The sequence below is a fragment of the Hakea prostrata genome, chromosome 10 (assembly GCF_041222555.1).
Source record: "Hakea prostrata isolate BN-2017 chromosome 10, UWA_Hpros_2, whole genome shotgun sequence".
Classification (NCBI taxonomy): Eukaryota; Viridiplantae; Streptophyta; class Magnoliopsida; order Proteales; family Proteaceae; genus Hakea; species Hakea prostrata.
This window is the reverse complement of record NC_142609.1, coordinates 39168795-39181556: the sequence shown is the minus strand read 5'-3', so window position 1 is coordinate 39181556 and position 12762 is coordinate 39168795. Positions and strand designations below refer to the sequence as shown.

The window sequence follows — 12762 nt, the reverse complement described above, 5'->3', positions numbered from 1 at the left end:
CATCTTATTAGTAATCGGATGGATTCGGATACTACTAAACGGATGTTGGTGCAAATTTAGAAGCGGATTTTGGTTATCCATTTACACCCCTACCCGAAGAGTTATAGGATTATGTTTTCTTACACTTTATTATACATTTAATAAGGAGATTTATTTCTTATCCACCTTATCAATGCTCAAACTTTCCCTAAACATCTAGTGAAAGAGTGTGAAAGGAGCAGTGTTCTCTACCTTTGTGGATAGAGGAACCCCTTGTTTGTCTTGTGAAAAACTATTTCTTGTCTACTTTGTATCGATGGTTCGGTGTTAGTGGTTGATAAAAACATATCCAATGTCGAAGGCTTTTGTACAAGCAAAATTCAAGGGTAATTATTTTAAGCAGTGTTATTTGAGTAATTTGTGTTGAGAGGTTATTTTGATGTCTTAACTTCAATTCCCATTTGAATTTTGTCGATGGGTAGGTGTTAAAATGTTGATATTTTTATTATTTTTTTGGTATAAAACTCTTTCATTCAAAGAACCGAGACAAACACGGGAGATGTTCACAGAGTCATCCAGCCACGGAGTGGTATTAGGCCTACAATTTATATTGAAGTGAATTGATTTCGTATGTGAATTAACCCTACGATTTATAAGGTTGATGGGTCATCTAAATTTTTAGGGTTTCAAATTAATTCAAGGCCCATTTCAACTGAAAAAGAACAATTGAGATTAAGAACATTGTCACTTCAAATCGGTCAATTTGTATTGGATCCTTGATTCTAACCAATTCCACTTGAACTAGAATTGATAGAGACTCATCTATTGAATTTGAAAGCATATATTGATAGCTGACTTGGAACTTTTCATAGAATTTCTTTTATACATCATATGATTTCATCTCTTTTGTTAATTTAGGGAGAGATTCTCTCCCCACTTAAGTGAGGATTTTTTTTTAGGGGGAGGGGGGAGGGGGTGTGGATTCTCTCCCCACTTAAAGAAAGAACCAGTAAAGTGTGATTGATACCTTGAGAAAGTAAAATTTCATAAGAGAAAAAAAAATACTATTTCTTTTTCTGAATTTATCAGTTATTTATAGACAAAAGAGTAATCACAATCTCCCAATTGCCACAAGCTATAATGTCCACTCTATGTATCTTTTTCTTCTCTTTTTTTTTAATGACTTTTTATACTTTCATTTTTTTGGGTAGAATATATGTATTTTCTTCTGTGATGACCTGTCTTGCACTCATTGGTATACAAACAATTGTGTTCCTATACTTCTCCCATTATTTATTTTTAAACATGACTTTTTAATTTTGAGTAAAACATGGCTTTTTTATCATTATGGTTTGTTTGTTTAGTTCTTTCCCAACACAAATGGCATTGGTGTTTGGGCAACCCATACTCCCAAGTTTCTCCTTTTCAAAAAAAATGAAAAATCACTAATTAATAAAAATATAAGGGGACAAAAGCAGGCTCATGTCTCGGGAAAACACCTTCATTAGGGTTTTTTAATGCTTCTTGTTTCCAAGCCAAATACTCACATAAAATGGTAAAGATGTCGTCAATAATTTGTACTCAATGTGTATTTATATCTGTTTAGAAGAATCTATGTGAAGAAAATAACTATCCAAATATCATCCGAACCGATTGAATTTGTTCGAAAACCGATAAGATATTATTTAAATTCATCCAAATATAATAGGATGCGAATATGGGTACTGCAACTATTCGATCCGTTTACAAACCTAGTTAATGAGCTCACCCACAAACATCGGCTTTAAGTCACGCATTTGATACTTGTATGCTATCTTGTCACGTCATTTTCTTCATCCATAGCACTTAATCTTCTTAAGTCGATAATTGAACAAGAACCCTCGCTGTTGACTCGGGCATATTCAACCTACATAGTTGACTAAGACACGTCGCAAAACAAAATCCAAAGTAGGGTAAATATAAATATTTTCCCAACCAAAGCCAAACAAGGATATACACTTCTAGTTCTCAATCCCTATTGCTAAGCATTGGTTGAACACCATTTCTTTGGTGTTGCTGATCAACTCGATCAATCTGCTCTAACTTTTCTTTGATTTCATAGCAGATCCAAGTGAGATTCAGCAGCACCAGCACTTCTTAAATTCCTTAAACTCTCATTTCAATTTTTTTAATCAAGAATAAAATCGTGCCAAGCACTTCCTCTTAATCATTAAATTATTTTTCTTCTTTCCTTTAATTTCTCTTAAACTAAAGAATTAATAGAAAACCCACCATTAGTGTCTCCTGAATTAACAAGTGGGGGGGGGGGGGTCAGGAATGTGAGATTAGTATCTTGAGAACAAATAACTTAAGGTTTATATATATTATTAATTTTATTTTTTATTATTTTTTTTTGGTGAAACTTTATTTATTCTTCCTATGAGGAGAACAGAACATAGATACCAGTACCACTATAGGATTATGTTATTCTAGTTTTGGATGATTCTTATGTTTCAACTTTCAAAAGAGCTTAAAATAGATTTGGTCAGCACAAATGTTTAGAAGCTTTGTCAAAGACATAGATAGAAGCGTTGAATGAGTATTCCACATTTTAACTTTGAATTGAAATTTTGAATTCCTATCAACAAATGTTCAAAGGATATGAAACGAATCATGAATCATTCAAAAGTATTTTGACTTTCGATTTAAACATGGAAAGAACATAGTTTTGGAATTTTGATTTTTTTTGGGTTAACTCTGATTTTAGCTAAAGGGCAGAGAAAATGTTACATCAATAATATATCAAATGGTCTTTTGAGTGTGAATTTGAAGGTTTTGACCTGTGTATGAGATATGAATAAGATTAAAAAAAAAAAAAGATTAAGATATGAAAAATACAATACAAGAAATAAAAAATCATGCAAAAATATTTCCCTGTTGATGTTTACCTGTGTACATTCCCATTGGTCCTATTAGACAAGTAGGAGCCCATACACTCATAGAACACTCTTGGCTTATAAATAATTTCAAACTCCTTAGCTGGAGGGTGTCACAATCACAATCACAATCACAATCACTTTCAAAACAAAACTCAGAAAAGTGAATCATCAAGTTGGTTAGGTTGGAATTTAGAATCTCTTTGTGTTGCACCTGAAATAGTAGTGGTCAACTAGATTCGCTTCTTTTAAGTTATATATTATATAATTCAAATTTGCATTTCATAATATGAGGTTAAGAGTTTGAATCTTTATGGGTCAGGGTAAGATTTCATCGTATATTTAAATTATATATAAAAAATATTTTAAAATATAGGCAATGTAAGTTGGCTAGATGAATTCCAAATAAATAAATAAAATGTTAGATATTATATTTTCTAAGTTATTTGTCTAGTTAACTATTTGAATTTAACATTTTTTTTTTTCCAAATTAAGAAACTAAAATAACCCAGGTCCCCAACCTTACCAAAGTCAGCTATTTGCTTATTAAACAAATTCAATTGGATAATTTGAGTTATGTTAATCTAGATTTCATTTAATTACAAAATTAGAATGTTTTGGGCATGGATGGGTTGTTGCTTGCATGAACCCTCTTAAAACAAGGCCATTTCAACCCAAAAAATTGTTTTCTACAACTTGAATAATAAACTAATTTGATTCATTGTAGTTTGGATAATTTACAGGTACATGTACTATTTCTCCTTAAAGTACTAGTCAAGAAAGTGATGAAGGCCTTCCCTTCAATAAATGGCTTTCTACCAAAAAAAAAAAAAGAAAGTGATGGAGGCCAAAATATCTATGGCAATTATCACTATAGGTTTATCCCTATGATAATAAACTTCAGGGTTATGTTGTGATTTTTGAAAAATGCAAAAATGTCATGGTCGTCAGTCAATTAACAGAACTTAACAGCAAGAAGGCATCACTGTTTTCAGGGTCAATGTTGGATTAGTAGTTTCAAATGCATAGGGAATAAGATAGTAAATTATCAACTTTTTTTTTTGGGGGAGGGGGGTTGGTGTCGGGTACTACATGATTAACTACTTTTAGGTTTTTCTTTACTAAATAACCATTGTGTAGTTAGCATTTTGACTTTTGGTTCACAAAACTAACCAAAACAATGATTTTTCATACTCTCTAAACATTTTTAGCTATACTGACACATTAGTGCACCGTGAAAGTAATGAAAAGAGAAAAAGAATAGAGAAATTGGGGTTACAAGAAGAAGATGACGGATGCTTTACTGATCGGTATATAATTAGTTTTAGGGATAAAAATGGCTAAAGATGATAAAAATCACTATTTTGATTAGTTTTGTAAACCCAAAGTAAGTTTTGAGCTAGTTCTGTTAACTTACACATTGAATGGCTAAAAGGAAAACCTTAAAGTAACTAATCATATAATTTTCCTCCTTTTTTTTCTCTCCCTTTCCTTTCCTTCTTGGATGACTCCTCAAGCTGTAAAGCTAAAATTTATGGTAAAGGTTTCATCTAAGCCAAACAACAAAAAAATGTGGATGAACACTACGCATTGGAAATGATTCCACCTTCATGGGGGTGATGAATCATTTCAAATGAAGAAGAGGGATAGACATATAGGGCATAGCATATCATATACCACTAGCATATTCATTACCCAAAAAAATTCTAAAAAAGAATATACCACTAGCATATCTCTCCTTTTTGTTTAAATCGAGCCTACCATGCTTTGACAATCTATAGATAGTTGCATGGATTTGCCATCCAGCAACTTTGCTCCACAGATTCTTTGGTGAAGCCCTATTGCCTCTACTTCTCAGGATCTTGCATGAGCATAATCTATAAAAGCATATAAAATTATTCCAAAAATGATAACATTTGCCTAACCTACTTCCTTTGAAAATGAATAATAACTTTCATATGAAGTTTCAAGAAGATGTCCACTAACATTAACAAGCAGGTTACTGTAGTATTGCAAGGTAAGATATGTGGTTTTTTTCATCCCCCCACAAGGAGGTCAGGGAGATGCAAAAGATAGCTAGGTTGAAGGTGAAGCCTTGCAATAAGGCTGACATGAAGTACTTCTTATTTGACATTCTTAATGAAGTCATAAAGATTAAAAGGAAAATGGATTACCTTGATGACTGATGGCTTGTGCTGATCGAGGTCTACAGTTGAGTCAGGAAAAATGGTTAAGAACAGAGAAACCCACCTCTGCATTGTAAAAAAAAATTGGAGGCAATTTTATGAACCTCACAGGGCCTTGTGCTTCATTTGCTTCCTCTTCTTTCGCTGTAACGTGGCTGGCCAATTAACAGGTTGTGCAAAGTGAATATACAGCTTCATAAAAGTCCTGTCATCACTTCTCCCCATATAGTCTCTGATATAAAGTTAGAAACAATAATAGACATGATCCTCTTATAACCAACAGGATTCTAGAATGAAGAAAGCATCACATCAGTTCTGAGATTTGGCTCATATCATGTGCTTGTAGGAGGCTACAGATGTTGTCGTAGATATATCCACAATTACATTTGTCCACAATCACATAAATAACAAAGAATACAAGCTTAAATTCATCACACAATTATATTAGATGGTCAAAGAATTGTCAAATATACAGCCTATCTACCAAGCTGATCTACAGGATATAAGACACAGGTTACCCTACCCCACAAACCCACCCCCACTGAAAAAAATAATAAAAACATTAACATCAACATTATCAAACATTTACAGGTATGGAGGAGATACAGGTTTTGAAACGATCAAGAATCACATTCTGACTGACCAAACCTGAATGGGAAGGAAGTGGCTGACCATCTTTGACACACCTATCATAATTTTCCAACGTTAAGACAATGTTGCTGAAATCTGGTCTCCTTGAAGGGTTCGATGACCAGCAATGCTTTATGAGGTTTGCAAGAGCAGGCTGACAATTAGCTTGTAAAGGGGGCCTTTCATTCTGCCACAAGAAAAATGAGGAACCAAAATGAAGCTTTATTAAGTATAAAATAGATAGAGAACCACAAGAAGGGGAAGTTTCTCAATAAACAAGGAAAAACGTATTTTGGATCCCAAGACTCCATGCAGAAGTCCATGGTTCCTCTCTATGTGGTCTCTAATGAACAAATGTGTCGTGTACCAAAGTAAACATCCTAGGTTGATGCTTTAAGAACATAATTGAGCAAGATATAAATTTTCCTTTGAGTTGTGTGAGTGAAAAGCAATATATTTTGTTCTCATTTCAATCAAGTGAAATAAATTACAGTCTTTTATTTTATTTTATGTTTCTCAATTGTTGGGGTTGTTTCGGCAATGCAATCATGTTGAGAATCATCAGTATGGATGGGATTTCCACATCTCATGGGTGGCAGTGTGGTTTGTGTACGTATTTATCCCTAACAATAAACACAAACAAAAACTTGCAACCTGTAGGTTGTGAGACATACAATTTGGTCAATGAGCTTCAGAATGACAAGCAGAGTAGCCTGACAGAGAATGTACGGAGTTTTCATCCAACACATGCATAAATACTTTCATCATAATAACAGAAAAAGAAAATGAGTATTTTTCTCCTTTTTCAAGACAAATACCTAATAAAAGTATCCTTTTTAAATCTAATGAAACCATGTGCTATGTAGAAAGTAATATGCCCTTAAAAAACAATCCAAGCATTAACTACTGTCCAATATTTTTAAAGACAGGCACTGACTCGAAGGGTCTTACTGTCCATTAGGTAGAAGAAGACTTCAAATTTTTTTACTCATTCTGAATAAGGACCTTCATCTTAATGAACAAAGCACATATTACTTCAATGAGGTACAAATCTCCTCTTACCTATTGGTTCAATATCTTCTCCTTAGAGTAAATTCATGAAACAATTGATTGACGCTAACAGTTGATTTTTACTTCTGACACGAGGAAAATAGAGAAAATGGGACAAAGGAGATATATAGATCAAAATGAAAAATGACCAATGGTGAGGCTAAATATTATTTTATCTTTTTCCATCTAAAATCTTGATGGTTACCATCAAACAATTGGTCCACCCACCTAATCATGTATACACACCAGATGCAGCACCATTTTGAAAATCCAGATCATCCAACGTCCAACAGAGGATTATATAACATAATAATAACCTTAAATGTTGTCCTAATTCTAAACATTATTTTCCCAAAAAAAAAACAAAAAATCTGTTTCGCTGAACCAAATTAATCAAATAAGCAAAAAGAAACAAGGCTTGGGTTCTGAAAAACTGGCTACCTTCTCTGATACAGCATATCCTGCTTGCACAGGTGTCTTTCCTTGAAATGGTAGCAGAGCTGTTGTGAGTTCCCAAAGAACAATCCCAAAGCTATACACATCTACTTTCCTGGTGTATGGCTTCTCCTTGATCATCTCAGGGGCCATCCAACGATAAGTCCCCATGTTACCTTTTGCTGCTCGGCATTGAGTTTCAAGACAAGAGGTACCAAAGTCTGCCACTTTGACCCGCATCTCATCGTTGAGGAGTAAATTACTGGATTTCAGGTCCCTGTGGATCACACCTTGAGAATGAAGATATTCCATTCCTCTGGAAATATCAAGAGCTAATCTCAAAATTGTTTCAGTTGAAAGCGAATATGGCTCTTTCTTGTTGAGATACATTCTAAGAGTTCCCTGTGACATGTACTCGGTGATGATGCAATAAACAGGAGGCTTTTTACAAGCCGCAATGAACTGTTAAGAGAAGTGGAATGACCTCTGTCACCAGTGTATCCATTTAGTGGCAAACTAGCAACAAGTGAATTAACTTACTATCTTGGAAATCTATCTAGGAAAATATCAGAAAGCACCCCCCCCCCCATCAAAATAAGCCAATCCCAAATCTCATTTTTTAGTTTCTATATCCAATTGGATTCCCAAAATAAAAAACCAACCCTGCCCCTTTGTTACAATGTAGCTGTTTTAAGTATATTAAATTCCCAATCATCCATGATAACACCTACAAACTGGGACTGCAATGGTGTATCATTGAAACATAATTGGCATTCCAACTGGAACCTTTAAGCATGTTATAACACTTCAGTTGTGCTTTGGGTAATGCTTTTGTCCTTCCCTAGATTCCAACAACTAAAATAGCTGATGGTTCTTGGCTTCTTGTGCAAGTAGATACTAAATTTTCTAATGCTTTATTTTTTCAGATACGACATTTTTACTGAAAGGCTATTAAAATACTTTCCAATGGAGATATTAGTTCAAAACATCATCATTTTGAAGGCTTTCAATCAAGTTTACAAATGTATACTTTTCATCCTGATTATATAGTTAAACTAGTTGAAGCAGATCACTTCATTTGAGTACCAACTAATTAAATAATAAAAAATACAACTGGAAAAAGTTGACCAATGAACTAATTAATATGATATCTTCATCTGATATTGGATAGTTTGAGATGATTGAACTCTTCCAGAAAGAAAGAAGAAAAAAAAAAGAAAGAGAGAAGGTTCTCCCCTGAAATATTATGGAAAACCAAAACGAATTGTATCATCCAAAAGGCAGTGTAACTGCCTGAGTATCTGCTTTTGGCAATTTTATAAGGTCTAATATATTAAGACATGCCAGGGTTCTTGCATCTTCAGCATGCTTCTCATAAAAAAAAAATCCAAGACAGTTTTTGCACTAATAATTTCTACTTGCCATTTTGAGCTTATAAAAGTAATTCTTGCATTAGCTGGTATCCTCTAGAGTTCTTTTTCCCTTCAAATATAAATGAACTACCTCAAGTTTTGAGCATTTCAAAGTGTTTTTTTTTTTTTTTATAACATAGTAAACGTATTTTTGTTATTTCATGAAGTAATTTAAACATATAAACGTTTTCTTTTAGGAAGAGAATAGATTAAGGGTCAAGGTTAATTATCCCATTTCCTTTTTTTTTTTTTTATTTTGTAGACGTTTATGAGTTATTAATGTTGATAGATGTGGTAATTGTTTAGGAATTACCTTTTTTTTCTTCCTCTTTTAAAGGTGTTTTTTTTAAATAATATATCGGTGGAATTTTGGGATTGGATATATAGTGCGATTTTTTTTTGGCTGTGAATAATATTTATAGGAATGAAATAAAGGAGGTGGGCAAAGAGACATAAGGTTTGAGCCTTTGAGGTAAGGGGGTATTAGTTGAAGAGGTACCTCTTGGGAGAACCTGTTAGATAGGTAGGACATTTCATTCGGGGTGTTATTCACGAATATTACATGGGGGTGGCTTGAAAGGATTTGTTCAATGAGAAAAAGGTATGTTGTTTTGGAGGAAGGGTATTTTGATCCAATGAAAGATTTGCCATAACTGAATTGGGTGGATTTTTGGGGTCGGATGAAATACAATGAGAATTTTTTGGCTATGAAGAATATTTATAGGGGAGAAAATAAGGAAGGTGGGCGACGAGACATAAGGTCTGAGGTAAAGGGGTTTTAGTTGAAGACATTTACCTTTTGAGAGAACCTATTAAGGATAGGTAGGATTTTTCATTCGTGGCATGATTCAAGGAATATTACCTAGGGGTGGCTTGAAAGGATTTGTTCAATAAGAAAAATGTATGTTGTTTTGGAGGAAGGGTACTTTGGTCCAATGAAAGATTTGCTATAACTGATTTAAGGTTTTACTTTTATATAGTAGTGACAGTAATAGTGATTAAAAAAAAATCATCAACCAAAAGGAGAGGAGGAAAAAAAAAGGTGGGGGGAAGAACAACAGAAGCAAAGGCCTAAGCCCAACAGTGTCATACAGCTGTAAGCAAAGGAAGGTCTAAAGAACTAAACACTAAATACCGAGGCCAAAGAGCCAAAACAAAATCAAGATTGACACTAGTGCTTTCTATTTTTCTTCTTCTTCTTCCAGAAGATTGGAGCTTAACCATGAAATCATTTTCAAGGTGGTGATGCCCTCTAGTAGCAAGGTTACTGCGTTTCAAAGTTGAAAAAAGTGAGAGGAATAAAACTCTATTATAAAATGATCTGAATGAAGCCATACCATTACTGAGCAGTATGATAAGCTAAGGTAACAAAATAAATAAATTTATCTGGCTATCTAAAATTTCACTTGGATGAGTAGTTACTACGATTGGAGATTGATAATTGTTATTACCACCAAATGTATGAACTACAGAAAACAGAAAACCCCAACCATTCTTCCATAGATAGTACTCATACTTGAATTTTGGTGACTGAATTAGTATCAGCAATATAATGAGAACAGTCATGTTTATTTCCAATTCTCTAGATTTGGAGCTGGAGGTGAAATCTAACCTGAACAATATTAGGATGGGAAAGACTGGAAAGCAGCGCAACTTCAGACTTGAACTGCTTTTCAAGCAAATCCCGGGTGTCCTCATCCTGATTTGGGATCCTGACCATCTTCACTGCAACCGCTCTTTGTTTATAAATTCCTCGGTAGATCCTACTGTGAGCACCAGAAGCAAATTTGTTGCCGATAAATAGCTGAGAAAGATCAGCAGTCCATTCCTCCTTATCCTGATTTGATGCTTCCCAGGTCTCCACATTTTCGGAATCCAATATCATGGACCATGATTCCAGACTATCAAATCTTTTTTTTTCCAAATCCTCTGCTTGCACAACTGGAGCCCTTGATGAGGTAAGAGAAGGGAGGGGTTTACTCCTATCCTTCTTCAGCCTAAGTGCCCGGAAAAATGAAGTTCCCATTTTTCCCAGGTTACCCGAATTGGGAGCTTCTCTCTGAGAGAAGTATTTCTTGGTCGATCTAAAGACTTGGGTTTTCAAGAGGGAGATGGGTTTCCATGGTTTCCATGGCTTCCCAGGGTGACGAAGTGAAGAAGAAGAAGAAATCCATTAAGGAAATGGGCTCTGAGCAGAAGAGAGACGAAGATTTTTGAAATTTAGAACAAGAAAAAAAGGGAGAGAAATCATCAAGCAGTCTCGAGATATAGTTGCCCATGCATCCATGATAAAGAATAGGAAGATGGAGAAGGTGGGTAATGAATTAAAAGCAACTGGGTTCAGAAATCTCTCGTGATTCGTGGATCGAAAGTGCTCGTCTGCTATGGGGAGAAAGTTAGAAAGGGACGGAGAGAGAAAGAAGAGCATGGGAGAGAAGAGAGGGAAACACTTTCTAGATTTTATCACTGGGACCGAATCCTTATTCCTTGCGTAAGTACTTTCGCATTCATGGATTATATCATCCATTACAAAACATTTTGATGGGTACAGTGGCAGAAAGAAGATCAAAGGAGCATATACTATCAATTGAGCTCTGTGATTTTCTATTGGAATTTAGCTTTCATCTGAAGAAGATGAAGATCAAGCACTAAATAAAGAAAAGAAAACAATTAAGGAAGAAGGCAAGAAACCTACCAGGTATTCCAGATTCCCTTCCACCACTTCTCCTGTAAAGAAAGGAAAGGAATGGCTTTTCTTGCTCCCCTGCTCGCACCCAGTTTCACACTTTACTTCCCGCTCTGCTATAAATAGGAATTGCTATCGATGGCTAAGCACCCAATCAGGTCGAAAAGATCCATCGTTTAGTTTAGTTAAGTTTAATTTAGCCATATGAGATTGATTGGTTGAACTGCTAAAACAAAATTCTAGCTAAGATTTGAGACTAGTTATTATACAAAATCATTTTTTAGTGTTTCTGTGCTAAAAGATTGTTTTTTCCTTGGAAATGGGAGTTTGATGAATCCATTTTGGAAATATTTATAAAACACTATTAGAATAAGTTGGTGTTTGATAAACTCATTTTAATGTTTGAATCGGGGCTTTGGTAAAGCATCTTTTTTCTGTTCTGTAAAAGGCGTTCTTGAGACCTTTTTTTTTACTAGTTCATTCTTACAGAATAAAAGAATGAACCATTTTAACAAACCGTCTCTGATCTGTTCTTCCATTCTGAAAGAATAGAAAAATGCTAAAACCGTTTTCAAAGAACGTTACCAAACACACCCTTAGATTTAGAGAATGTTAGAAGGTTTGATCTTTAATCAAAGGTTTGTTCACTTAGCAATGAGAATACTTCTTAATGAAGAGGTTATGGATTTACCTCTCCTTGCAGGTATATCTAAATGTAATAATCCTCATTCCCCACATGCTCACCTTCTATTATAAAAGTCAGGATCAGTTCCCGTCGGACGAGAACAATGTTCTCCCATGAAGTTGTGAACCACATAGTAGGGGGTGGAACCCACATGAAGCCCATTAGAATTTTTATCTTTGACTTTTTTTAATATTTACGTAGCTCCCCACTCATTACTATGTAGTTCAAAACTGTTAAGAGAGCACATTGTTCTCCCGTGACAAAAACGTTTTCTAAACTCCAATAAAGCTACTAGTTCCTAAAAAAATTTAAGAAAAAAAAATATTGACTTAGTTTGCAAAAGACGAACTCCTTATAGTTTGAGGTCAAGAGTGTATTTTTTTTATTTTTTCTTTGGAATCGAATTTTGCTCAGCCAGCTTACACAAACCTTGACTCCATTCTCAATGAGGCAATTGTTACATATAATTTAAATATAACGTGAGGCAGGGGTGTTAATCTCCTTAGCCCAAAACAAAATCTAACCATCTATTTAAATAATTACAAGGCTACCCTCCTTTGAATATTGTACAAGATAAGACAATGTGCTTAACACAAACGAACTCTACAATGTAACTTTAACGATTGGATTAATTTGAACTATGAATATATGAAATGTATTAGACTTGTTAAATTTTAAACTTTGAGCATTAATTGTTTCAGTGAATGATCTTTATAACAGGCAATTTTGAAGGTTTCATTCTAGCATAGTGGTGGAATCTTACGAAATCTTAAACTATCTCTTG

At 34.3% G+C, this 12762-nt stretch overlaps 1 protein-coding gene across 1 annotated transcript; it reads right to left on the bottom strand.

Annotated features, from left to right (window-relative positions):
- Positions 1 to 4879: 4879 nt before the first annotated feature.
- On the bottom strand, positions 4880 to 11435 carry HT1 (Protein kinase superfamily protein). The gene is made up of 3 exons (XM_089137910.1): positions 10220 to 11435; positions 7202 to 7657; positions 4880 to 5897 (listed from the first exon to the last, which is right to left on the bottom strand). The coding sequence occupies exons 1-3, from the start codon at positions 10631 to 10633 to the stop codon at positions 5658 to 5660; spliced, it is 1110 nt and encodes a 369-aa protein (XP_088994036.1). The 5' UTR covers positions 10634 to 11435; the 3' UTR covers positions 4880 to 5657.
- Positions 11436 to 12762: the final 1327 nt, after the last annotated feature.

Excerpts from the sequence above, each read along its gene's own strand:
- HT1 (XM_089137910.1), bottom strand. The coding sequence starts at position 10,633 with ATGGGAACTTCATTTTTCCGGGCACTTAGGCTGAAGAAGGATAGGAGT. Across the intron at positions 7,658-10,219 it reads CCCATCCTAATATTGTTCAG|TTCATTGCGGCTTGTAAAAA; the intron begins GTTAGATTTCAC and ends TTCTCTTAACAG. Across the intron at positions 5,898-7,201 it reads GATATGCTGTATCAGAGAAG|AATGAAAGGCCCCCTTTACA; the intron begins GTAGCCAGTTTT and ends TTCTTGTGGCAG.